General features: G+C 48.8%; 1 protein-coding gene across 2 annotated transcripts in view; it reads right to left on the bottom strand.

Annotated features, from left to right (window-relative positions):
- Positions 1-25,256, bottom strand: part of LOC146822515 (uncharacterized) — an 80,440-nt gene extending 55,184 nt beyond the window's left edge. The window contains exons 1-2 of one of the 2 annotated variants that reach the window (XM_085613635.1): positions 24,828-25,256; positions 11,762-11,880 (exon numbers count right to left, since the gene is read on the bottom strand). In XM_085613635.1, the coding sequence (XP_085469761.1) occupies positions 11,762-11,858 (97 nt within the window). In that variant the 5' untranslated portion in view covers positions 11,859-11,880; positions 24,828-25,256. The remainder of the gene's footprint in view (positions 1-11,761; positions 11,881-24,827) is intronic. The other variant, XM_085613634.1, reaches the window with a different exon arrangement.
- Positions 25,257-25,463: the final 207 nt, after the last annotated feature.

Here is a 25,463-nt window from a genome sequence, read left to right as displayed (position 1 = left end):
AAAACAAGTAATAAACTGGTTTGAGAAAGGCAAAGCAGGAAAGATAACTAGAAAGGCAAGATGGCGGCTGGTCAGCCGGCTGAGTGAGCTGGCTCGGGCGACCTCCCGGATAATCCCCCCCATGCTCTCCATGTTTGGAACTATGGTGTAACGTAGAGACTCATGATTTACGGAGCCCGAGAGATCCGTATAGACGCGACCGGATGATCTGGAGGCTGTTAGTTTTGTTTCCGAGGGATTCGCTGTGGATCCATCAAGCGGTCCGATTGAGACGCCGCTGTGTGGTTGTATTTTCTCTAATCGGTGGAATGGCGCCGAAGCAAGGAGCAAAAAATGCCAGGATCCGCGGTACTAGGGCCGCTTCTAGCAGCCCAGTAAAAAAGGGGAAGGACGTGCTAACGGCTAGTGGCGGTTCAAGAGATCTGAATGTAAAAACAGCTGTAAATCGTGGGAAACCGGCTGTTCCATCTATTTTTAACCCCCAGACTGTTAAGACTAAGAAATCATTAGCGGGAGGGGAGGAAACAAAGAGAAATGAAAGCACTACAATATCCAGTACCGGTGCGCCTGCAATAACTGCAATAACAGCTCCTAATCCAGGTATGACTTTGCCATCTGCTATGAATGCTGGGGGAAATAGGTTAGAGGCTTTATCTGGGCATGCAGTAGCGCTGGTGAGTCCTGTAGACAGTTCAGGTGCTGTTTCAAATACACCAATACAAGGAAAAAGAACTGAAGGGGCAGATTCCAGCGCTAAGGATATATTACCCAGCAGTGCCATTATGGGTCCTGTAGTTTTGCTAAAGACTATACAGAATGACTCTGAAATGGAGGCTTTTGTGGCATACCATAGGAAGTCTGTTGTTAACCAACCTGATCTCCAAGAGGGGTATCAGATGGACCCTGTAAAGGAAATAGAAGCCCTGGATAAGTTTTATTCATTATCTGACCCCTCTTCATCTTCTGCGGATGAAAACTGAGCAGAGACTGGGCAGACTACGACACCGATAGCGCAGGCTGGCCATCTAGTAGAGGGAGTCAGGAAGATATGACCCTGTCTCAAATAGGAACTGTTCGGAAACCTAAAGAACAAAGAAAGTATGAAGATCTGGCCTCGACCAAGGCTCAGGGCTTTGCAGGCTCCATGGTCTGGGATTACTCCTTTTCAGCTCTGGTTGGTAATCTGCTACTGTCTGAAACAGGGGTTGCTGCGCCTACTGTAAGTCCAGCAGAAGATCCTCCTAAGGAGGTAACACTGGACATGATATATCAGACTATTATAGCTCATCATGCTGCAACAAGGCTGAAAAACGCCAGAACCCAGGGGGCTTGCCGCAAGGTACAGAACTCCATCAGGAGGGTAGCCAAGGCGTGCTCTGATATCGCAGCAAGGGTTGGTGAGGCAGAGGGGCGAATCTCCACGCTTGAAGACGATCTGGCCACGCAAAAAGGGCTCACATAGATACTTAAAAATCAGAAGGATGATGCAATCTGGAAACTTTCGGATTTAGAGAACCGGATGCGACGGAATAACCTTCGGATTTTGGGTATCCCGGAAGGGGTAGAAGGCGGGGACATTCGCCAGTTTGTTATAGAATTGTTCACAGAGGCTTTCCCAGAGTTAAGCATTGGGAATGGAAAGTTGAAATACAACGAGCCCATCGGTTTCCTTTTAAAATTCGACAGCAATCCGGACAGTCCAATGTGCTTCCTCTGGCTATTTTGATTTCCTTAAATAATGTTCTTGCTCGAGAAGCTCTATTTGATTTGGCCAGGCCAAATAGGAAAAGAATGGGGAAGGGATATGATTTTTTTGTCAGGCCAGATTTTTGCCAAGCAGCAGTTGAGCGGAGGTTGCAATCTCTCTGTTTCAAGCCAAAGGGGCTCAAGCATTTTTGCTTAATCCAGCAAAGCTAAAAGTGCTCTATCAGGGTCAGATGAAATTTTTTGTCTCTGAAATTCAAGCAAGAGAATTTTTATGTTCAATCTAATAAGTTAAATGAATAGCTATATAAAAGTAAACTGAATTCTACAGTTCCTATTTGGGCTGCCCTCGTAGGGCTTGATGTGATTGTTCTATGTTATGTTACGTTATGAGATGGCTTTTGGCTGTGTAATAAGCTGGAGCTATTTTCTGTCTTTTTTTCTTCTCCAATTGTTTTGCGACTAAATGGGAGGGGGGATTTCGAGGGGGGCCTCCAGCTCCTCATCACCAGGGACCTATGGTCCTTTTGCCGTGTGTAGTGGGTGGGGGGGAGGATTGGGAGGGAATGGGTGGAGAGGGTAGGGGTTGGGGGTGGGGGAAGGGTGGGTTGGGAAGGTTGGGGGGGTAAATGAAAACATTTCCACAGTATCATGTTTTGTCTTTAAAATGCTTTCTTTCTCTGACTATAGATGCAGTACAGTTCAAATGTTGATACCGATGTTTAATTCATGGCCAATTTAGGTCTGCGTATTTGCTCCTTTAACGTTTGTGGGCTTAATAACTATAATAAAAGGAAGAGAGTTCAAGCTGAATTAAAGACTATCAAACCAGATATTGTTTGTCTGCAGGAGACTCATCTCCCCTGGGTTAAGCGGCAGACCTTGGCTAATTTAGGGTATGTTATATTAGCAGCATCCAAGCAATCTAATATGGTTAGAGGGGTTGCCATTTTGGCCAGACCTATGGTGGTGATAACAGGGTGCCAGCTGGTAGATAATCAGGGTTGTTGGGCAATTTTAGAATGTCTAGCTGGGGATGCAAGATTTACTATATGTACAGTTTATGGTTAGAATCTGGATGAAGCTTTAGTTTTGGAATATTTGAACGGCGAGCTCGCATCATGGCCCACACCATTAATTTTATGTGGGGACTTGAATATTAATGTTTCGGGTAATATCTTACAATCAAGGATGCAGGATTATAAGGGCAGAAAGCCCAAAGTTTTTAAAGCATTAAGTCATCTGCTTATTGATCATGGGCTTGTAGATGTCTGGGCTACTTTACATACTCAAGATCCAGGATTTACTTTTTTTTCTTCCCCCCATAATAAGTTGGTACGATTAGATTATTTTTTTACATCTCTAGCGTGGGCTTCTGACTCTACGATACAGGTCTATCCTAGGGTTACGTCTGATCATGCTCCAGTGGTAATCAGTATTTCTAAAGTGGCGACCCCTAAGTCCTTCAATGTTTTTACTATGGATAGGAAACTTTTACTTGACCCTACATTTCTCAACCACATGAAGGGCTGGATAAAAGATTATTTTCAAATAAACAGGCAATCTGCGTCATGTGATATGGTCTGGGACGCGTTCAAAGCCTGTTTTAGTGGCGAAGTGCTGAGTTATGGTCTCTTTCTACAAAAAAAGGCTAAGTGTGCCATTTTGGAAAAATATAGTCAACCCAAACTTGCTGAAGAAAGGCTGTCCTGTGATATAGCGGCGGGTATTGATTTAACTGAGGCTCTCGGTAAGCTTGCGCAATGTAAATCGAATATAAATCTCACATGGTCCCAAGAAATTGCATATAAATACCAGGTTTATAAGAAACAATGTTATGAATATGGGGAAGTTACGGGCAGGTGTCTTGCCCAGAAGATTAGATCCAGGGAAGCCCAGCAAAGAATTCAAGCCATTAAAAACAGTGGAGGTTCAACGGTGCATGATCCACAAGAAATCTTGAAGGTTTTTCATGCCTTCTATTCGGATCTGTACACTGAGCAAGGGCCAGCTGATCTCCCTCTAGATTTAGAACTTCCCTCTCTGCCATGGAAACAGTTGGGATGTGAGGACATTGAGATTCTAGACAGTCCTTTTACTAGTGACGAGCTGGAACAAGCCCTGAGCACTATGGTCGGTGGCAAGGCCCCTGGTCCTGACAAACTTCCTATCGAAGTGTATAACGTTTTTTTTCAGGACCTTAAGGAAGACATGCTTGCTACGTTTCAGGCAGCTCGTTTGGGTGCCGCCCCTTGAACCTGGAGGAAGGCTAATATAATTATTTTTAAGACGAAGGACAAGCCTGCAGATCTCCCCGGGTCATATCGTCCAATGTCGCTGGTCAACTGTGATGGTAAGCTCTACGCAAAAATGCTTGCTAATAGGTTGGCGAAGGTCGTCTCTCCCCTGGTTTCGATACGGCAACATGACTTTATTCCGAGACGGGAGACGGTTAATCATATAAGTCGAGTTGTGACCCTCCTCGACATCACGCAGGCCGAGTCTAGGACTCTGGGACTTGTCCTGCTCGATGCCGAGAAGGCGTTCGATCACGTGGCCTGGAACTTTCTATGGGGGGTTCTTCAACGCAAGGGATTTGGCCAAGGGTTTGTCCGGGCTTTGAAGGTTCTATATCAGTCTCCCACTGCCAAGATCTGTACAATGGGATATAGCTCTAAGGACATCTTGATATCCAGAGGTACGCGACAGGGGTGTCCATGTTCTCCGCTCCTGTTCGCCCTATATATTAACCCTTTTATTAATATGTTAGAGCTAAGCCACCACATTCCTCCTTTTATTGTGCATCATGAGCATTTCTCGGTATTGGCTTATGCTGACGACATCGCGGTCTTAACAGCGGTCTTTCTGCCTGAAATTGAAAATTTCGTTGGTAAATTTGGAGCCGTGTGAGGCTATAAATTAAACACTACCGAAACCCAAATTGTCTGTACAGACCGTACTCGGGTTAGTGACGATAGAGTAGTTGAGGAAGCTACTTATTTGGGCATTAAAATCAGACCATGTCTAAACAAATTAGTTTAGGTTAGCTGGGACTTTATTCTGTGCACGACCAAGGCTGCATTGGACAGGTGGGAGAGCCTGCACCTTTCCTTAGTTGGGAGATCCAATCTCTTGAAAATGGCGGTTTTACCTAGGGTGATGTATTTTATTAGAACTGTGCCCTAGGGATACCTAAACCTCTGATACAACATCTTCAATCCCTTTGCGCTAGGTATCTCTGGGCTCCCGGGAAACCTTGGAGAGCAGCTCGATTTATGACTCTTCCGCTGGACAGGGGCGGCTGGGCTTTACCAGACTTCTTTTTCTATCATGTAGCCTGTCTGTTGGCTAACATGCGCATTTTATTGTCTGGGGAAGAAATCAGCAACCCGGCGGAGGCACCTTCTATCTACCAGATGGTTCTTGGCTCTGAAACATATAATTCTCTGTTTCGTAGGCTTGATGGTAGTTATTATAAAAGGACTCGCTTTAAAATTCTTGGGGGTGCTTTTGGGGTATGGAATACTGTTAGAATTTTTTTTCATATTCCTAGGGTATCTTTTTATACACCAATGTCGGCGGACCTAATACTGCCATCTATATTTTGGTATCATATTGTTTTGGAATGGAGAATGAAAGGTATTAATCTAATCTAAGGGATAAATATAAAATACCGAACACCCAGTTTTTTAAGTTCTTACAGATCCGCAATTTTCTAAATAAGCATGCCTCAGCTTTAACCCCTTACAGAATAATCGCTCGGAAAGTCTGTCTTGCTGCGTCTTTGCGGGCGCAGCATTATAAAACGGTTTTTAACCTCTACCGTACTCCCGCTATAATGATGAAATGGGGTAGGACAGGGAATAGTTTAAACGACGGGAAATGTTTTCGCTGCAGGTCAGACAATGCTGACATTGTGCATATATTTTTGCATGCTCCAAGCTTTGTCAGTTTTTGCGCCATATCGAAAGATTTCTGTCAGCAGTCATTGGAAACCCAGTTAGAATATCTGCCACCATGATGTTATTAGGGACAGGGGAGGAACTAAATGATGATCAACCTTTGTTCAAATTTCGTTATTTAATTTTTATTGCGACAGCAGTGGCACGACTTTGCATAGCTGCCTCTTGGCTGCAGGCTGAGGCACCCGCTTTTGAAATGTGGCAAGCCAAGTTTTATAATATTTTTAATTTGGAAGTTAGTCTATACTCTGTCAAAAGACCCAGCAGGCGTAAATTTGGTCTTACTGTTTGGAAAGCCATGATTGACCACATTGGAGGGTAGTATTTCTTTTGAGTTTATGTTTTGTGTTTGTTTTTTTTTCTCTATTCTGTCTAACATGTGGTGAACTACATGTAATGTACCAAATCTACCCGTATTATTACTATTATTATTATTATGTTGTTTCCCTTCTTCAATTGTATGGTTTTTTCAATGATACTGTGGTTCAAAAAATACAATTAAAAAAAAAGAGAAAGGCAAAGCAGCATGTTACTGAGTGAGAGAGCTGCTTTAAAAACTATGCACAGCGATGCGACAAAATAGGAACCACTATTTTTCGATATTGAAGCAGAAATTTCTATTTAGCAATTACCAAACCCAGATTCATAAATATCACATATAAAGTAATTGCAAATTACGAATATTTGTAAAAAAACACCAAATTGCACTTGTACATTATCGTCAAGTGAAGCAGTAACGAAGTGCAAAGTATAAAAAAGGGTCTAAAATGTAATGTAGATGTTCACAATGCCTATATAGCTGTGATGAGGAGGGTGCGAATACTAGAAGTGCAGCAGGGGAGGGGGACACACTCTGTGCCATGGTGAGATGGGTACGAATACTAGAGGTGCAGCAGGGGAGGGGAACGCACTCTGTGCCATGGTGAGGAGGGTGCGAAGACTAGAAGTGTAGTGACTCAGGAGGTAGTGATCACGAGGATCACCTGGGGTCAGGAAGGTGAGGAACAGGAGAGTGTCCCTGTGGTAGAGGGCCTGCGTCCTTCTTCTATCGCCCTAAGCAGGGGAGTCCATCATGGGAATGATTGGTCTACCCTGGCTTTTGGCTGGGAAGGGTGTGTTGGACTTGGCCTTGTTGGCTAAAGTTCACTTAAACTTTTTGATTTTGCCCTAGACTGTTTTCCTGACAGAGAGCTGTGAAGTTAGATGCTGTAGGTACTTGCCACTGCTAATCAGTATGCAAGTACAGATGTTCCCTGTATAAATTGTAGTGGTGTTTGATTGTCTCTGATTGGTATTTTTGCCTTACTAGCAAGATCCCTAAGTGATGTGCACTGTGCGTGCCAGGGCTAGTACTAAAGAAATGCACAGAGAGGGAACATAGGCCTTCAGTGTAGGGCCTGCGCGCATTATGCTAAATTAGCATGTTGTCCTGACAAGTGCTACCACGTGGCAGGCCTTACTTTCCCTTTTGCATACACATGGGGCACCCCTGTAGGACGTCCTGGGTAACCCCTAGGCAGGGTGCAGTGTAGGTAAAAGGCAGGACCTGTGCCAGTGTGGGTACTAGGCACTGACAGTGGAAAGTGCTCCATTTCATTTTACCTGGTGAAAGGCCATCCTGCCCATAGGACAGAATGGGGGAGGCTGGGTTTAGTATTGTTAGCCTAGTTTCCCAAGATTTGGAAATAGAACAGTGAAGTTTGGTATGTCTGAACCCACAGCGTCATAACGCATCTTTTTGGGTAGATGGTTTTGTCGCTGTGTATCCAGAAACCGCTGTTTGAGAAAATGGCTGAGTTTGTGGTTTAGACCTTGTTGTGTGTCTCAGCAGAAAGTGAATTGCCTGCCTGGATCTGGGAGAGGTAAGAAAGGCTGAGGGAGGTTGTGTCCCCGGGGAGGGGTGGAGACAGCACCAGGCTGCCCTGCACCTGGAGCATGGTGAAGGAGAGGCTTTGCGAGGTGAAGAGGCCTGGTTCAGAGCCATAAAACAATAGACCCATCTCCCTCTGAGTGATTAAAGATCCAGGCCCCCAGTATCAAAGAGAGGACGGTGACACTGGGGGGAGATACGCAAGACTGATTTAGAGAGGGGTCGGGACCCCTGAGCACAAGGAAACTTCAAAGACAATGAGTGGTATAACTGGAAGAACTGTAACCCCAAGACTTTGGTTATGTTGATGATGTCGTCGAGAACGGTCTCGGTATCGTTCAGAGAAGTGCTGGGAGCGCTTTGAAGACGCCGTGGACTGGTTGAGTCTCTGGCGGCTTTGACCTGTCCGTGATCCGAAAGAAAACCTCTGCCTCAGGAAGAGATGCTGAATAGGCTGCGGGAGACACTTGACCCTTGCTTCGTGATCTGGGGCTTGTGGGCAGTTTGTAGCTCTTGACCGAGGAGAGACTGAAGGGGCGCTGCAGTGGGTCGTGTCCCCCCCTTCTTCCTGAGCAGGATTTTACTGTGTGCTGCGTCCTGTACCCTAAGGGCCCGAGGTGAGCTGGCTCCCTGTTCGGAAACACAGGAACATAAAAGTTTCCAGGAAGTCTCAAGTGGCGCGGTGGTGGGACCGTGTTGTGGCAGCCTGAGACCTACAAAGGGGTGCCTAAGGTGATCATGGGCACCCGGAACAGGTGTTGAAGCGCCAGTGGATTGTGGGCATCTTGGAAGAGAGCCGAGATTCGGGACGCGCAGGGGGTGCGTGTCGCAGTGCAGTCAAGGCGCTAGTGAAGAGTGCCGGGACATCGTGGGCACTAAGAAGGAGTGAGTCTCCGACACGTGGATCAGCATGTGGTGGTGCAGCCAGGGCGTTAGTGGAGAGCACCTGGTACCTCGTGTGCACCAGGAGGAGAGGCAAGACTCAGACGCGCAGTGTGCGTGTCATGGTGCGTCCCGGGTATTAGTGGAGAGTGTCTGAAGACTGTGTGAACCAGGAGACGGAGTGAGTACATGATCTTGACACTACGTATTGCATTGTTTCACTGTGGCACTGTACAGGAACCCATTGTTAAGTAGTGCAGTATTCCTTGTATTTTGCAACGTGTGTGAATCTAGGGATATGACGTACCTAACCTGTTGAGAACGGTTAAAAGTCAGGTTAACTGTTGGTTAGAAGCGGTGATTGGGGATTAGAACCGCCCAACCCACCAGAAACAATATTACCCAGTGTATATAAGTGTGATTTGTATTGTGTGGTCATTTCGTATTTCTTTTTATATAAAGTATACTCGTTTTATACAAACTCGAGTGGAGTCCATTTGTGGTGACATCATTGGGATTGCTGTGGTTGCACATACTGAACACTCGTGCCTTGGAGATAAGCCTGGCTGCTCATGTCAAGCTACTAAGGGGGTGAGCAGGGCTGTCTCGGACTGTGTCCTTTCTTGTCCTAACGTGGGAGCTGGGGGGTGGGGTCCGGGTCGTGCACTTGACAACAATGGTGCATGCGGGAACGCCGGCTTTTAACAATCGCACAGAGGTGGGCAGCTGTATTTCTCTCCGCCGCACGCGGGTGATCTAGCGAGGTCACCCTACTCATCCATGTAGTTGGTGACTCCCTCCCACTTCCTTGGCCGTGCCCACCTTGTAGGCACTTCCTGGTGCTTTAGCCTCATGGGGTAGATCCTGGAAGGAGGCCCGGTTGCCCCGGGTAGGATGTTGTATCTTGGGGATACTGGATAACCATATAGAACCTAATAGGAAGTGCATATGTTTCTGGTGTTAATCTGTGATTTGTGTACTACTGGTGATGTTTGGTAATTGCGGTGTTTTCCTCTAACCTAACCGCTGCATTTCATGCACTGATATCATATTGTATATCATTTGATTCTTGCATTGTCCAGGATAACTAGTACTATCCTAGTATTTGCATAACATGCACAATGTTTATGATTCAAGTCGTTTTGGACTATGTCATGTGTAATATACTATATTTTTATATAATCTTGTGTGGAGTGGATTCTCTTTTGCGGTGTATTCAGTGTGTTTCAGTATGAGTGTGTTATGCAAACGCTTTACACATTACCTAATGATAAGCCTGCCTGCTCGATGCCAAGCTACCAGGGGGGAGCACAGGTTATCTTGGTGAGTAACTTACTTTCCCTGACTAGATTGGTGGGTTCTGTTTGGCTTAGGTGCCAACCAGAAACCCCATTTCTAACTAACATCATTCATACAGTTCCAGGATTTGTTGCCACAGGTCCAAAGAATCCTTCACTTTGTTTGTGCAAGCTCCTGTTATCGATGACACGGGTCTCTTGTTTGTCCTCTTTGATACAAGTTGGAAGAAATGGCAGAAAGAGAGAGCAAGAGAGAAACAGAGAGAGAACAAGAAGAGGTAGCGGCACAGTGAGAGTGAGAAAGCATCAGAGTGAGAGAGAGTGAAAGCAGCAGAGAGGGAGAGAGGAAGCAACAGAGAGGGAGAGAGAGAGAACGAGAGTGAGTGAAACCAGCAGAGAGGGAGAGAGAGAGAGAAAGAAGCAGAGAGGGAGAGAACACGAGAAAGACAAAGCAACAGAGAGGGAGAGAACACGAGAGAGAGAAAGCATCAGAGAGGGAGAGAGAGAGAACAAGAGTGAGTGAAACCAGCAGAAAGGGAGAGAGAGCGAGAACAAGAGAGAGAAAGCAGCAGAGAGGGAGAGAGGCAGAGAATGAGAGAGAGAAAAAGCAACAGAGAGAGAAAAACAAAACTGAGTGAAACCAGCAGAGAGGGAGAGAGAGAGAGAGAGAAAGCAGCAGAGAGGGAGAGAACGAGAGAAAGTCAAAGCAACAGAGAGGGAGAGAACAAGAGAGAGAGAAAGCATCAGAGAGGGAGAGAGAGAGAACAAGAGTGAGTGAAACCAGCAGAAAGGGAGAGAGAGCGAGAACAAGAGAGAGAAAGCAGCAGAGAGGGAGAGAGGTAGAGAACGAGAGAGAGAAAAAGCAGCAGAGAGAGAAAAACGAGAGAGGGAGAAAGCAGCAGAGAGGGAGAGAGGTAGAGAACGAGAGAGAGAGAAAGCAACAAAGAGGGAGAGAGAGAGAACGAGAGTGAGTGAAACCAGCAGAGAGAGAGAGAGAGAGAGAGAGAAAGCAGCAGAGAGGGAGAGAGGTAGAGAACGAGAGAGAGAAAGCATCAGAGAGGGAGAGAGCGAGAGAACAAGAGTGAGTGTGAAACCAGCAGAGAGGGAGAGAGAGAGAATGAGAGAGAGAAAAAGCAGCAGAGAGAGAAAAACGAGAGAGGGAGAAAGCAGCAGAGAGGGAGAGAGGGAGAGAATGAGAGAGAGAGAAAGCAACAGAGAGGGAGAGAGATAGAGAATGAGAGAGGGAGAAAGCAGCAGAGAGGGAGAGAGGTAGAGAACGAGAGAGAGAGAAAGCAACAGAGAGGGAGAGAGAGAGAACGAGAGGGAGTGAAACCAGCAGAGAGGGAGAGAGAGAGAGAAAGACAAAGCAACAGAGAGGGAGAGAGAGAGAACAAGAGTGAGTGAAACCAGCAGAGAGGGAGAGAGAGCTAGAACAAGAGAGAGAAAGCAGCAGAGAGGGAGAGAGGTAGAGAACGAGAGAGAGAGAAAGCATCAGAGAGAGAGAGAGAGAGAACGAGAGAGAGAGAAAGCAGCAGAGAGGGAGACAACAAAAGAGAGAGAGAGAAAGCAGCAGAGAGGGAGAGAGGTAGAGAACGAGAGAGAGAGAAAGAATCAGCGAAGGAAAGAGACAAAACGAGAGAGAGAGAGAAAGCAGCAGAGTGGGAGAGAATGAGAGAACAAGAGAGAGAGAAAGCAGCAGAGAGGGAGAGAGGTAGAGCATAAGAGAGAGAGAAAGCTGCAGAGAGGGAGAGAACAAGAGTGAGTGAAACCAGCAGAGAGGGAGAGAGAGAGAGAGAGAACGAGAGAGAGAGAAAGCAGCAGAGTGGGAGAGAGGGAGAGAACGAGAGAGAGAGAAAGCAGCAGAGAGGGAGAGAGGAATCGAACGAGAGAGAGAAAGCAGCAGCGAGGGAGAGAGAGAGAGAAAGAGAGAGAGAAAGAGAGAACGAGACCGAGTGAAAGCAACAGCGAGAGAGCTTTCAGACATACAGTTAAGGAGGGCGCAGAGGCACTGTGAGATGCATGGCTGCTGTTAGTCCTCCACTTACCTCCTTCATTGTTGTCTGATGCTCCCGGTTGCAGGCTCCCTCCTCGCCACGTCAACAGCAGCACAAGAAGTTGGAGAACGAAGTGCCTCGAAGCCATATCTGCAGCTGCTCATCTAGCGCTAAAAGAGAACAGGCCTGTGAATATTGGCAAGGGGGTGAATACTCCTCACAATCTGGGCTCATTGACACCAACACAAAAATAGTAGGCATCTGTTCTATGCAGAATTCGTGGCCACAGTGGGGTGACCACCTCCCTTCAAGTTGTCAGAGACACTGCTTCCAGCCCTAATGCATGATGCATTCTGGGTGATGTAGTCTTGTTTTGCTTCCACTGAACTAATTACACACCTGAATCAGTGATTTTGGGGTGAAATATTCAGGACTGGAGTCAGTCTCACCAATGACCTGGTGTGAAGGGGTCACGCCAGACCACAGTAAGATGAGTGTGGGCTACAGCATCGCACCCACGGGCGAGTGAGGTTAGGGGTAAGAGGAGCTATCTAGCCACAGACAAGAGGGGAAAAAGAACTACCCTACACTCAGACAAGAGGGGTAAAATAACTACCCTACCCCCAGACAAGAGGGGTAAAAGAACTACCCTACACTCAGACAAGAGGGGTAAAATAACTACCCTACCCCCAGACAAGAGGGGTAAAAGAACTACCCTACACTCAGACAAGAGGGGTAAAATAACTACCCTACCCACAGACAAGAGGGGTAAAAGAACGACCCTACCCGCAGACAAGAGGTGAAAGAACTTCCCTAAACGCAGACAAGAGGGGGGTAAAAGAACTACCCTACCCAGAGACAAGAGAGGTAAAAAAACTACCCTACCCGCAGACATGAGGGGTAAAAGAACTAGCTTACCCGCAGACTTGAAGGGTATAAGAACTACCATAACCACACAAGAGGGGTAAAAGAACTACCCGACCCCCAGAAAAGAGGGGTAAAAGTACTACCCTACCTGCAGAAAAGAGGAGTAAAATAGCTATTTTACCCACACAAGAAGGGTAAAAGAACTACCCTACCTACAGACAAGAGGGGTAAAAGAACTACCCTACCCACAGACACGAGGGGTAAAAGAGCTACCCTACCCGCAGACAAGAAGGGTAAAAGAACTACTATAACCGCAGACAAGAGGGGTAAGAGAACTACCCTACCCACATAAGAGGGATAAAAGAACTACCCTACCCACAGACAAGAGGGGTAAAATAACTACCCTACCCACAGACAAGAGGGGTAAAAGAACTACCCTAACCACAGAAACAAGGGGTATCAGAACTACCCTACCCGCAGATAAGAGGGGTAAAGGAACTACCCTACTCACAGACAAGAGGGGTAAAAGAACTACCATAACCGCAGACAAGAGGGGTAAAATAACTACCCTACCCACACAAGAGGGATAAAAGAACTACCCTACCTGCAGACAAGAGGGGTAAAAGAACTACCCTAACCACAGAAACAAGGGGTATAAGAACTACCCTACCCACAGAAAAGAGGGATAAAGGAACTACCCTACTCACAGACAAGAGGAGTAAAAGAACTATCCTACCCACAGACAAGAGGGGTAAAAGAACTACCCTACCCACAGACAAGAGGGGTGAAGGACTAGCCTACCCACAGACAAGAAGGATAAAAGAACTACCCTACCCGCAGACAAGAGGGATAAAATAACTACCCTTCCTGCAGACACAAGGGATAAAATAACTACCCTGGACAGGGTGGGGCAGATAGCTATCCTACCCACAGACAGGAAGGGGCAGAGAGCTACCCTTCCCACAGACAGGTTGGGCACAGTTCTACCTCCCCCCAGACAGCAGGGCGCAGAGAGCTACCCTACCCACGCACAGGAGGGTGTAGAGAGCTACCCTATCCACAGACAGGAGGGGGCAGAGAGCTACGGTACCCACAGACAGGAGTGTGTAGAGAGAGCCACCCTACCTACAGGCAGGAGGGGAGGGGGAGAGAGCTACACAATCCATAGATAGGAGGGGGAAAGACATATATGACCTCCAAATAGGGTGGCAGAAGGCTACACTACAGAAGGACGGGAGGGGAGAGAGAGCTACTCCACCCACAGACAGAAGGGAGCAGGGGCTACCCTGGCTGCAAACAGGAAGAGGCAAAGAGCTTTACTGTCCACATACTAGAGGGGGCAGAGAGCTACCCCCCACAGACAGGACGAGGCAGAGAGCTACCCCCCACAGACTGGACGAGGCAGAGAACTACCCCCCACAGACAGTAAGGGGCAGACAGCTACCCTATCCACAGACAGGAGGGGCAGAGAGCTACACTGTCGACAGACAGGAGGGGGCAGAGAGCTACACTGTCAACAGACAGGAGGGGGCAGAGATCTACACCGTCCACAGACAGGAGGGAGCAGAGAGCTACCCTATCCACAGACAGGAGGGGCAGAGAACTACAATGTCAACAGACAGGAGGGGCAGAGAGCTACACTGTTGGCAGACAGGAGGGACAGAGAGCTACACTGTCGACGGGCAGGAGGGGGCAGAGAGCTACACTGTCGACAGACAGGAGGGGCAGAGCTACACTGTCAACAGACAGGAGGGGGCAGAGAGCTACACTGTCAACAGACAGAAGGGGGCAGAGAGCTACACTGTCGACAGACAGGAGGGGCAGAGCTACACTGTCAACAGACAGGAGGGGGCAGAGAGCTACACTGTCGACAGACAGGAGGGGCAGAGAGCTCCACTGTCGACAGACAGGAGGGGGCAGAGAGCTACTCCCCGCAGACAGGAGGGGGCAGAGAGCCCCCCCCCCAAAAAAGACAGGAGGGGACTGAGAGCTACCCTATCCACAGACAGGAGGGGGGGAGAGCTACACTATTCACAGACAGGAATGGGCAGAGAGCTACACTGTCCACAGACAGGAGGGGGCAGAGAGCTACACTGTCCACAGGCATGAGGGGGCAGAGAGCTACACTGTCCACAGACAGGAGGGGGCAGAGAGCTATACTGTTCACATAGAGGAGGGGGCAGAGAGCTACACTGTTGGCAGACAGCTACCCCCCACAGACAGAAGGGATTAGAGAGCTACCCCATCCACAGACAGAAGGGGGCAGAGAGCTACCCAACTCACAAACAGGAGGGGTAGATGGATACACAACCCCATCCACGGACCGGAGGGGGCAGAAAGCTGCACTACTTAGAAACAGGAAGGAGAATATAGCTACCCTAATCACAGACAGGAGAGCACTGAGGGATACCCTACCTAGCTGTCTTACCCTTCAGAAGTGGGAGCGTCAGATGAAATGACAAAACCACAGACAGAGAGAGATGACTCTACTCTTCAGAAAAGGGAGTGTGAGGAGAGATGCCAAAGCCACAGCTGGAAGAGTGTGAAAAAGAGCTTTTCTAACCTTCAGAAAGATAAGTCTGAGGTGCGATATCCTAACCCCATACAGAAGAGGGTGTAAGCTCTTGTGTCCCTTAAAAGGGGGAGTGTGGGAAGAGATTTCCTACTTGCAGACCATAGAGATGAGGAGAGATCTTCTCCTTGCAGCCAGGAGAGGGATGAAAAGAGGTATCTGACCCTTCAAAAAGGTGAAGATGAGATATGCTTCCCCCAGACAGAAGAGGGGAGGGATGTCCAACCTACAGACAATGCAGAGGGCGGAGATATGTCCAACCCACAGCTAGGACTTTGGCGACAGGAGCTATCCTATTCGCAGACGGGAGAGTGTTCGTAGATATGTCCTACCTACAGTTAGAAGAAGGAGAAAGGAGATACCATTTCCAGAGACTGAAGAGTGGTGAGCGGAGGTGGTCTAGCCAGAGGAAAAAGATGGTGAGAAGGGACATCCAACAGATGGAAGTAGAAGGTTGAGGAGAGATGATCGACACAAAGAAGACCGAGTGTGAAAAAGAAGGTCCTATCCATAGAGGCCGCGTAATTAAAAAAGATGTTCTACCCGCTGAGGTAGAGTAATGAGTAGAGATGTTCTACATGCAGAGCTAGAGTGGTGAGGAGAGAAGATCTACCTAAAGAAAATACAGCGTGAGAACAGACATCCAACCGACTGAGGTAGAGTGGTGAGGAGAGATGTTCTACCCGCAGAGGTAGAGTGATGAGGAGAGATAGTCTACCCGCAGAGGTAGAGTGGTGAGGAGAGATATTCTACCCCCAGAGGTAGAGTGGTGAGAAGAGATATTCTACCCGCAGAGGTAGAGTGGTGAGGAGAGATATTCTACCCGCAGAGGTAGAATGGTGAGGAGACATATTCTACCCGCAGAGGTAGAGTGGTGAGGAGAGATATTCTACGCCCAGAGCTAGAGTGATGAGGAGAGGTGTTCTACGCTCAGAGCTAGAGTAATGAGTAGAGATGTTCTACTCGCAGAGCTAGAGTGGCGAGGAGAGAACATCTACCTAAAGAAAATACAGCGTGAGAACAGACATCCAACCGACTGAGGTAGAGTGGTGAGGAGAGATGTTCTACCCGCAGAGGTAGAGTGATGAGGAGAGATAGTCTACCCGCAGAGGTAGAGTGGTGAGGAGAGATATTCTACCCCCAGAGGTAGAGTGGTGAGAAGAGATATTCTACCCGCAGAGGTAGAGTGGTGAGGAGAGATATTCTACCCGCAGAGGTAGAATGGTGAGGAGACATATTCTACCCGCAGAGGTAGAGTGGTGAGGAGAGATATTCTACGCCCAGAGCTAGAGTGATGAGGAGAGGTGTTCTACGCTCAGAGCTAGAGTAATGAGGAGAGATGTTCTACTCGCAGAGCTAGAGTGGCGAGGAGAGAAGATCTACCTAAAGAAAATACAGCGTGAGAACGGACATTCAACCGACTGAGGTAGAGTGGTGAGGAGAGATGTTCTACCCACAGAGGTAGAGTGATGAGGAGAGATAGTCTACGTCCAGAAATCGAGTGGTGAGGAGAGATATTCTACGCACAGAGCTAGAGTGATGAGGAGAGATGTTCTACGCTCAGAGCTAGAGTGGTGAGGAGAGATATTCTGCCCACAGAGGTAGAGTGGTGAGGAGAGATGTTCTGCCTGCAGAGGTAGAGTGGTGAGGAGAGATATTCTTCCCGCAGAGGTAGAGGGGTGAGGGGAGATATTCTTCCCACTGAGGTAGAGTGGTGAGGAGAGATGTTCTGCCTGCAGAGGTAGGGTGGTGAGTAGAGATGTTCTAGATGCAGAGGTATAGTGATGAGGAGAGATATTCTTCCCACAGAGGTAGAGTGGTGAGGAGAGATATTCTACGCCCAGAGCTAGAGTGAAGAGGAGAGATGTTCTACGCTCAGAGCTAGAGTGGTGAGGAGAGATATTCTACCCGCAGAGGTAAAGTAGTGAGGAGAGTATTCTACCCGCAGAGCTAGAGTGGTGGGGGGATATATTCTTCCCGCAGAGGTAGAGTGGTGAGGAGAGATGTTCTACGCTCAGAGCTAGAGGGGTGAGGAGAGATATTCTACCCTCAGAGGTAGAGTGGTGAGGAGAGATATTCTTCCCGCAGAGGGAGAGTGGTGAGGAGAGATATTCTTCCTGCAGAGGTAGAGTGGTGAGGAGAGATGTTCTACGCTCACAGCTAAAGGGGCGAGGAGAGATATTCTACCCTCAGAGGTAGAGTGCTGAGGAAAGATATTCTACCCATATAAGTGAGAGTGAGAGAAGGGACGTCCAACAGACGGAGGCAGAGTGATGAGGAGAGATGTTCTATACAAAGAAGAGAGGGTGTGAGAAAGAAGGTCCTATCCATAGAGGCAGAGTAGTAAAAAGAGATGTCCTACAAACAGAGGTAGAGTAACGAGGAGAGATGTTTGACCCGCAGAGGTAGGGTGGTGAGGAAAGGTGCTCTACACTCAGACGAGAGCGGTGAGGAGAGATGCTCCACGTGCAGATGTCGAGTGGTGAGGAGAGATGTTCCACATGCAGAAGTAGAGTGGTGTTGAGAGATGTTCTCCACACAGAGGTAGAGTGTTGAGGAGAGATGTTCTACACCATAGGTAGATTGGTGACGGGAGATGTACTACACACAGTGGTGGAGTGATGAGGAGAGATGTACTACTAGTAGAGGTAGAGTGGTGATCAGAGCTGGTCAACACTCAGAGCTAGAGTGCTGAGGAGAGATGTTCTACACGCCGGGGTAGGGTGGTGAGTAGAGATGTTCCACATGCAGACCATGAGTAGTGAGAAGAGTTGTTCTACGCATAAAGGTAAATGACTTGAGAACAGATGTTCTATACGCAGAGGAAGGGTGGTAAAGCGAGATGTTCTACACGCAGATGTCGAGTGGAAAGGAGAGTTGTTCTACATGCAGAGGTAGAGTGGTGAGGAGAGATGTTCTACTTCCAGAGGTAGAGTGGTGACGACAGATGTTCTACACTCAGAGGTAGTGTGGTGAGGAGAAATGTTCTACACACAGAGGTACAGTGGCGAGGAGAAATGTTCCTCAAATAGGGGTAGATTGGTGAGGAGAGATGTTTTACACGCAGAGGTAGAGTGTTGAGGAGGGATGTTCTACACTCAGAGGTCAAAGGGTGAAGAGATATTCTACAGTCAGAGGTCGAAGGGTGCCGAGATATATTCTGCACGCAGAGGTAGATCGGTGAGGAGAGATGATCTACAGTGGTAGAGAGATGATGAAAGATGTTCTACGTGCTGAGGAGTGATATTTTACACGCAGAGGTAGAGTGGTAAGGAGAGATGTTCTACCCAACAAAAGAGAGTGTGTGAGAAGGGATGTCCTAGCCACAGTTGGAAGGAGAGACGTTCCACTCACAGAGCTAGGGTGGTGAGGAGAGATATTTTACATGCAGAGGTAGAACGTTGAGGAGAGATGTTCTATGCACAGAGGTAGATTGGTGCAGGGAGATGTTCTACATGCAGACGTAGAGTGATAGGGTGGGGAGGAGAGTTGTTCTATGCACTGAGGTAGTGTGGTGAGGAGAGATGTTCAAGGCGCAGAGGTAGGGTGGTGAGGAGAGATGTTCTAGGCGCAGAGGTAGGGTTGTGAGGAGAGATGTTCTAGATGCAGAGGTAGGGTGGTGATGAGAGATGTTCTAGATGCAGAGGTAGGGTGGTGAGGAGAGATGTTCAAGGCGCAGAGGTAGAGTGGTGAGGAGAGATGTTCTAGATGCAGGGGTAGGGTGGTGAGGAGAGATGTTCAAGGCGCAGAGGTAGAGTGGTGAGGAGAGATGTTCTAGATACAGAGGTAGGGTGGTGAGTAGAGATGTTCTAGATGCGGAGGTAGGATGGTGAGGAGAGATGTTCTAGATGCAGAGGTAGGGTGGTGAGGAGAGATGTTTTAGGCACAGAGGTAGGGTGGTGAGGAAAGATGTTCTAGGCGCAGAGGTAGGGTGGTGAGGAGAGATGTTCCAGGCACAGAGGTAGGGTGGTGAGGAGAGATGTTCTAGGCGCAGAGGTAGAGTGGAGAGGAGAGATGTTCTAGAAGCATAGGAAGGGTGGTGAGGAGAGATGTTCTAGATGCAGAGGTACGGTGGTGAAGAGAGATGTTCTAGATGCAGAGGTAGTGTGGTAAGGAGAGATGTTCAAGATGCAGAGGTAGGGTGGTGAGGAGAGATGTTTTACATGCAGAGGTAGGGTGGTGAGGAGAGTATTCTACCCGCAGAGCTAGAGTGGTGGGGAGATATATTCTTCCCGCAGAGGTAGAGTGGTGAGGAGAGATGTTCTACGCTCAGAGCTAGAGGGGTGAGGAGAGATATTCTACCCTCAGAGGTAGAGTGGTGAGGAGAGATATTCTTCCCGCAGAGGGAGAGTGGTGAGGAGACATATTCTTCCTGCAGAGGTAGAGTGGTGAGGAGAGATGTTCTACGCTCACAGCTAGAGGGGCGAGGAGAGATATTCTACCCTCAGAGGTAGAGTGCTGAGGAAAGATATTCTACCCATATAAGTGAGAGTGAGAGAAGGGACGTCCAACAGACGGAGGCAGAGTGATGAGGAGAGATGTTCTATACAAAGAAGAGAGGGTGTGAGAAAGAAGGTCCTATCCATAGAGGCAGAGTAGTAAAAAGAGATGTCCTACAAACAGAGGTAGAGTAACGAGGAGAGATGTTTGACCCCCAGAGGTAGGGTGGTGAGGAAATGTGCTCTACACTCAGACGAGAGCGGTGAGGAGAGATGCTCCACGTGCAGATGTCGAGTGGTGAGGAGAGATGTTCCACATGCAGAAGTAGAGTGGTGTTGAGAGATGTTCTCCACACAGAGGTAGAGTGTTGAGGAGAGATGTTCTACACCATAGGTAGATTGGTGAGGGGAGATGTACTACACACAGTGGTGGAGTGATGAGGAGAGATGTACTACTAGTAGAGGTAGAGTGGTGATCAGAGCTGGTCAACACTCAGAGCTAGAGTGCTGAGGAGAGATGTTCTACACGCCGGCGTAGGGTGGTGAGTAGAGATGTTCCACATGCAGACCATGAGTAGTGAGAAGAGTTGTTCTACGCATAAAGGTAAATGACTTGAGAACAGATGTTCTATACGCAGAGGAAGGGTGGTAAAGCGAGATGTTCTACACGCAGATGTCGAGTGGAAAGGAGAGTTGTTCTACATGCAGAGGTAGAGTGGTGAGGAGAGATGTTCTACTTCCAGAGGTAGAGTGGTGACGACAGATGTTCTACACTCAGAGGTAGTGTGGTGAGGAGAAATGTTCTACACACAGAGGTACAGTGGCGAGGAGAAATGTTCCTCAAATAGGGGTAGATTGGTGAGGAGAGATGTTTTACACGCAGAGGTAGAGTGTTGAGGAGGGATGTTCTACACTCAGAGGTCAAAGGGTGAAGAGATATTCTACAGTCAGAGGTCGAAGGGTGCCGAGATATATTCTGCACGCAGAGGTAGATCGGTGAGGAGAGATGATCTACAGTGGTAGAGAGATGATGAAAGATGTTCTACGTGCTGAGGAGTGATATTTTACACGCAGAGGTAGAGTGGTAAGGAGAGATGTTCTACCCAACAAAAGAGAGTGTGTGAGAAGGGATGTCCTAGCCACAGTTGGAAGGAGAGACGTTCCAATCACAGAGCTAGGGTGGTGAGGAGAGATATTTTACATGCAGAGGTAGAACGTTGAGGAGAGATGTTCTATGCACAGAGGTAGATTGGTGCAGGGAGATGTTCTACATGCAGACGTAGAGTGATAGGGTGGGGAGGAGAGTTGTTCTATGCACTGAGGTAGTGTGGTGAGGAGAGATGTTCAAGGCGCAGAGGTAGGGTGGTGAGGAGAGATGTTCTAGGCGCAGAGGTAGGGTTGTGAGGAGAGATGTTCTAGATGCAGAGGTAGGGTGGTGATGAGAGATGTTCTAGATGCAGAGGTAGGGTGGTGAGGAGAGATGTTCAAGGCGCAGAGGTAGAGTGGTGAGGAGAGATGTTCTAGATGCAGAGGTAGGGTGGTGAGGAGAGATGTTCAAGGCGCAGAGGTAGAGTGGTGAGGAGAGATGTTCTAGATACAGAGGTAGGGTGGTGAGTAGAGATGTTCTAGATGCGGAGGTAGGGTGGTGAGGAGAGATGTTCTAGATGCAGAGGTAGGGTGGTGAGGAGAGATGTTTTAGGCACAGAGGTAGGGTGGTGAGGAAAGATGTTCTAGGCGCAGAGGTAGGGTGGTGAGGAGAGATGTTCCAGGCACAGAGGTAGGGTGGTGAGGAGAGATGTTCTAGGCGCAGAGGTAGAGTGGAGAGGAGAGATGTTCTAGAAGCATAGGAAGGGTGGTGAGGAGAGATGTTCTAGATGCAGAGGTACGGTGGTGAAGAGAGATGTTCTAGATGCAGAGGTAGTGTGGTAAGGAGAGATGTTCAAGATGCAGAGGTAGGGTGGTGAGGAGAGATGTTTTACATGCAGAGGTAGGGTGGTGAGGAGAGATGTTCTACGTGCTGAGGTAGTGTGGTGAGGAGAGATGTTTCCAGGCACAGAGGTAGGGTGGTGAGGAGAGATGTTCTAGATGCAGAGGTAGGGTGGTGAGGAGAGATGTTCTAGGCACAGAGGTATAGTGGAGAGGAGAGTTGTTCTAGATGCAGAGGTAGAGTGGAGAGGAGAGATGTTCTAGATGCACAGGGAGGGTGGTGAGGAGAGATGTTCTAGATGCAGAGGTAGGGTGGTGAGGATATATGTCCTAGATGCAGAGGTAGGGTGGTGTGGAGAGATTTTCTAGGCACAGAGGTAGGGTGGTGAGGAGAGATGTTCTAGGCGCAGAGGTAGGGTGGTAAGGAGAGATGTTTTAGGCTCAGAGGTAGGGTGGTGAGGAGAGATGTTCTAGGCGCATAGGTAGGGTAGTGAAGAGAGATGTTCTAGATGCAGAAGTAGGGTGGTGAGGAGAGATGTTCAAGATGCAGAGGTAGAGTTGTGAGAAGAGATATTCTACCTGAAGAGGTAGAGTGGAGAGGAGAGATGTTCTACTCAAAGAGGTAGGGTGGTGAGGAGCAATGTTCTAGATGCAGAGGTAGAGTGGAGGGGAGAGATGTAGATGCACAGGTAGGATGGTGAGGAGAGATGTTCTAGATGCAGAGGTAGGGTGGTGAAGAGAGATGTTCTACTCACAGAGGTAGGGTGGTGAGGAGAGATGTTCTAGATGCAGAGTAAGAGTTGAGGGGAGAGATGTTCTACTCACAGAGGTAGGGTGGTGAGGAGAGATGTTCTAGATGCAGAGGTAGAGTGGAAAGGAGAGATGTTCTAGGTGCAGAGGTAGGGTGGTGAGGAGAGATGTTCTAGATGCAGAGGTAGAGTGGAAAGGAGAGATGTTCTAGGTGCAGAGGTAGGGTGGTGAGGAGAGATGTTCTACATGCTGAAGTAGTGTGGCGAGGAGAGATGTTCTAGGCGCAGAGGTAGGATGGTGAGGAGAGATGTTCTAGAATCCGAGGTAGGGTGGTGAGGAGAGATGTTCTACGCGCAGAGGTAGAGTGGAGAGGAGATATCTTTTAGATGCAGAGGTAGAGTGGAGAGGAGAAATTTTCTAGATGCAGAGGTAGGGTGGTGAGGAGAGATGTTCTACGTGCTGAAGTAGTGTGGTGAGGAAAGATGTTCCTGGCGCAGAGGTAGGGTGGTGAGGAGAGATGTTGTAGATGCCGAGGTAGGGTGGTGAGGAGATATGTTCTACGCGCAGAGGTAGAGTGGGGAGGAGAGATGTTTTAGATGCAGAGGTAGCGTGGAGAGAAGAGTTGTTCTAGATGCAGAGGTAGGGTGGTGAGGAGAGATGTTATACTCACAGAGGTAGAGCAGAGAGGAGAGATGTTCTAAATGTAGAGGTAGGGTGTTGAGGAGAGATGTTCTAGATGCAGAGGTAGGGTGGTGAGGAGAGATGTTCTACATGCTGAAGTAGTGTGGTGAGGAGAGATGTTCTAGGCGCAGAGGTAGGATGGTGAGGAGAGATGTTCTAGAATCCGAGGTAGGGTGGTGAGGAGAGATGTTCTACGCGCCGAGGTAGAATGGAGAGGAGATATGTTTTAGATGCAGAGGTAGAGTGGAGAGGAGAAATGTTCTAGATGCAGAGGTAGGGTGGTGAGGAGAGATGTTCTACGTGCTGAAGTAGTGTGGTGAGGAAAGATGTTCCTGGCGCAGAGGTAGGGTGGTGAGGAGAGATGTTGTAGATGCCGAGGTAGGGTGGTGAGGAGATATGTTCTACGCGCAGAGGTAGAGTGGAGAGGAGATATGTTCTACGTGCAGAGGTAGAGTGGAGAGGAGAGATGTTTTAGATGCAGAGGTAGCGTGGAGAGAAGAGTTGTTCTGGATGCAGAGGTAGGGTGGTGAGGAGAGATGTTATACTCACAGAGGTACAGCAGAGAGGAGAGATGTTCTAGATGTAGAGGTAGAGTGGAGAGGAGAGATGTTCTAGATGCAGAGGTACAGCGGAGAGGAGAGATGCTCTACATGCAGAGGTAGAGTGGAGAGAGAGATGTTCTAGATGCAGAAGTAGAGTGGAGAGGAGAGATGTTCTAGATGCAGAGGTAGAGTGGAGAGGAGAGATGTTTTAGATGCAGAGGTAGAGTGGAGAGGAGAGATGTTCTAGATGCAGAGGTAGGATGGTGAGGAGAGATGTTATTCTCACAGAGGTGGAGCGGAGAGGAGAGATGTTGTAGATACAGAGGTAGAGTGGAGAGGAGAGATTTTCTAGATGCAGAGGTAAAGTGCAGAGGAGAGATGGTCTAGATGCAGAGGTAGGGTGGTGAGCAGAGATGTTCTACGCGCTGAGGTAGGGTGTAAGCAGAGATGTTCTACGCGCTGAGGTAGTGTGCTGAGGAGAGATGTTCTAGATGCACAGGTAGGGTGGTGAGGAGAGATGTTCTAGGCGCAGAGGTAGGGTGGTGACGAGATATGTTCTAGGCGCAGAGGTAGGTTGGTGAGGAGAGATGTTCTAGATGCCGAGGTAGGAAGGTGAGGAGAGATGTTCTAGGTGCAGAGGTAGAGTGGGGAGGAGAGATGTTCTAGATGCACAGGGAGGGTGGTGAGGAGAGATGCTCTACCTAGACTGGAGTGTGAAATAACGTCCATCTGTCCACACATGAGAGCGCAGAAAGACAGGCATAGCTTGCTCAAAGTCACAGATTGTAATCTAGGAAATAGCTGTTTACTCACAGACGGGTGTGTGCAGGGGCCCCTCCCTGTGCACAGGCCCATCTCAGTGTTCACAGTGCCCTCTCAGAGTGCACGGCCCCCTCTCAATGTGCACATCCGCCTCTCAGTGTGCACATCCCCCTTTTGGTGTGCACAGCCCACTCTCAGAGTGCCCTGGCCCCTCTCAGTGTGCACAGTGACCTTTCAATGTGCATAGTCCCCTCTCAGACTGCTAAGGCCCCTCTCAGTGTGCACAGCCCCCCCTCAGAGTGCACAGCCCTCTCTCATAGTGCACAGCCCTCTCTAATCGTGCACAGCCCCCTCTCAGTGTGCACAGCCCCCTCTCAGAGTGCACAGCCCTCTCTCATAGTGCACAGCCCTCTCTAATCGTGCACAGCCCCCTCTCAGTGTGCACAGCCCCCCCTCAGAGTGCACAGCCCACTTTCATCGTGCAGAGCACCCTCTCAGTCTGCTCAGCCCCGTCTCAGTGTGTTCAGCCTCATCTCAGTGTGCACAGGGCAGTCTCGGCAGTCACATCAAGCACATACCTCTCTCAGAGTGCACAGCCCCTCTCAGAGTGCACAGCCCCCTCTCAGTGTGCACAGTGTGGTCTCAGGTTGCAGATGCCTCTCTCAGTGTGAACAGCCCCTCTCAGTGTGCACAGGCCCCTCTCAGTGTGCACAGCCCCCTCTCAGTCTGCTCAGCCCCCTCTCAGTGTGTTCAGCCTCCTCTCAGTGTGCACAGGGCAGTCTCAGTGTGCACAGGGCAGTCTCAGCGTGCACATACCTCTCTCCTTGTGCACAGCCCCTCTCAGTGTGCACAGGGTGGTCTCAGGTTGCAGATGCCCCTCTCAGTGTGCACAGGCCCCTCTCAGTGTGCACAGCCCCCTCTCAGTGTGCACAGCCTCCTCTCAGTGTGCACAGCCCCCTCTCAGTGTGCACAGCCTCATCTCAGTGTGCACAGCCTCCCCTCAGTGTGCACAGCCCCTCTCTGACGCCTTTTTATTATCGTCTTGGGCAGGAGGCCGGGTCTTACGGGAAGTGTTCAGTTCATGGCCTGGAGTTTGAACCGGGCTGTTTGTCGAAGAGAAAGTCAACATGGTGTCATGCCTGTCTGCTGTCCGGGGTGGGCACTGGTCCAGGGGTGGGGGCGGTGGCTGCACTGGCGGTCTGGTGCCCATTCCG

The sequence above is a fragment of the Triturus cristatus genome, chromosome 6 (assembly GCF_964204655.1).
Source record: "Triturus cristatus chromosome 6, aTriCri1.1, whole genome shotgun sequence".
Taxonomy (NCBI): Eukaryota; Metazoa; Chordata; class Amphibia; order Caudata; family Salamandridae; genus Triturus; species Triturus cristatus.
The sequence above is the reverse complement of the archived record's forward strand: the minus strand, read 5'-3'. Positions and strand labels throughout refer to the sequence as shown.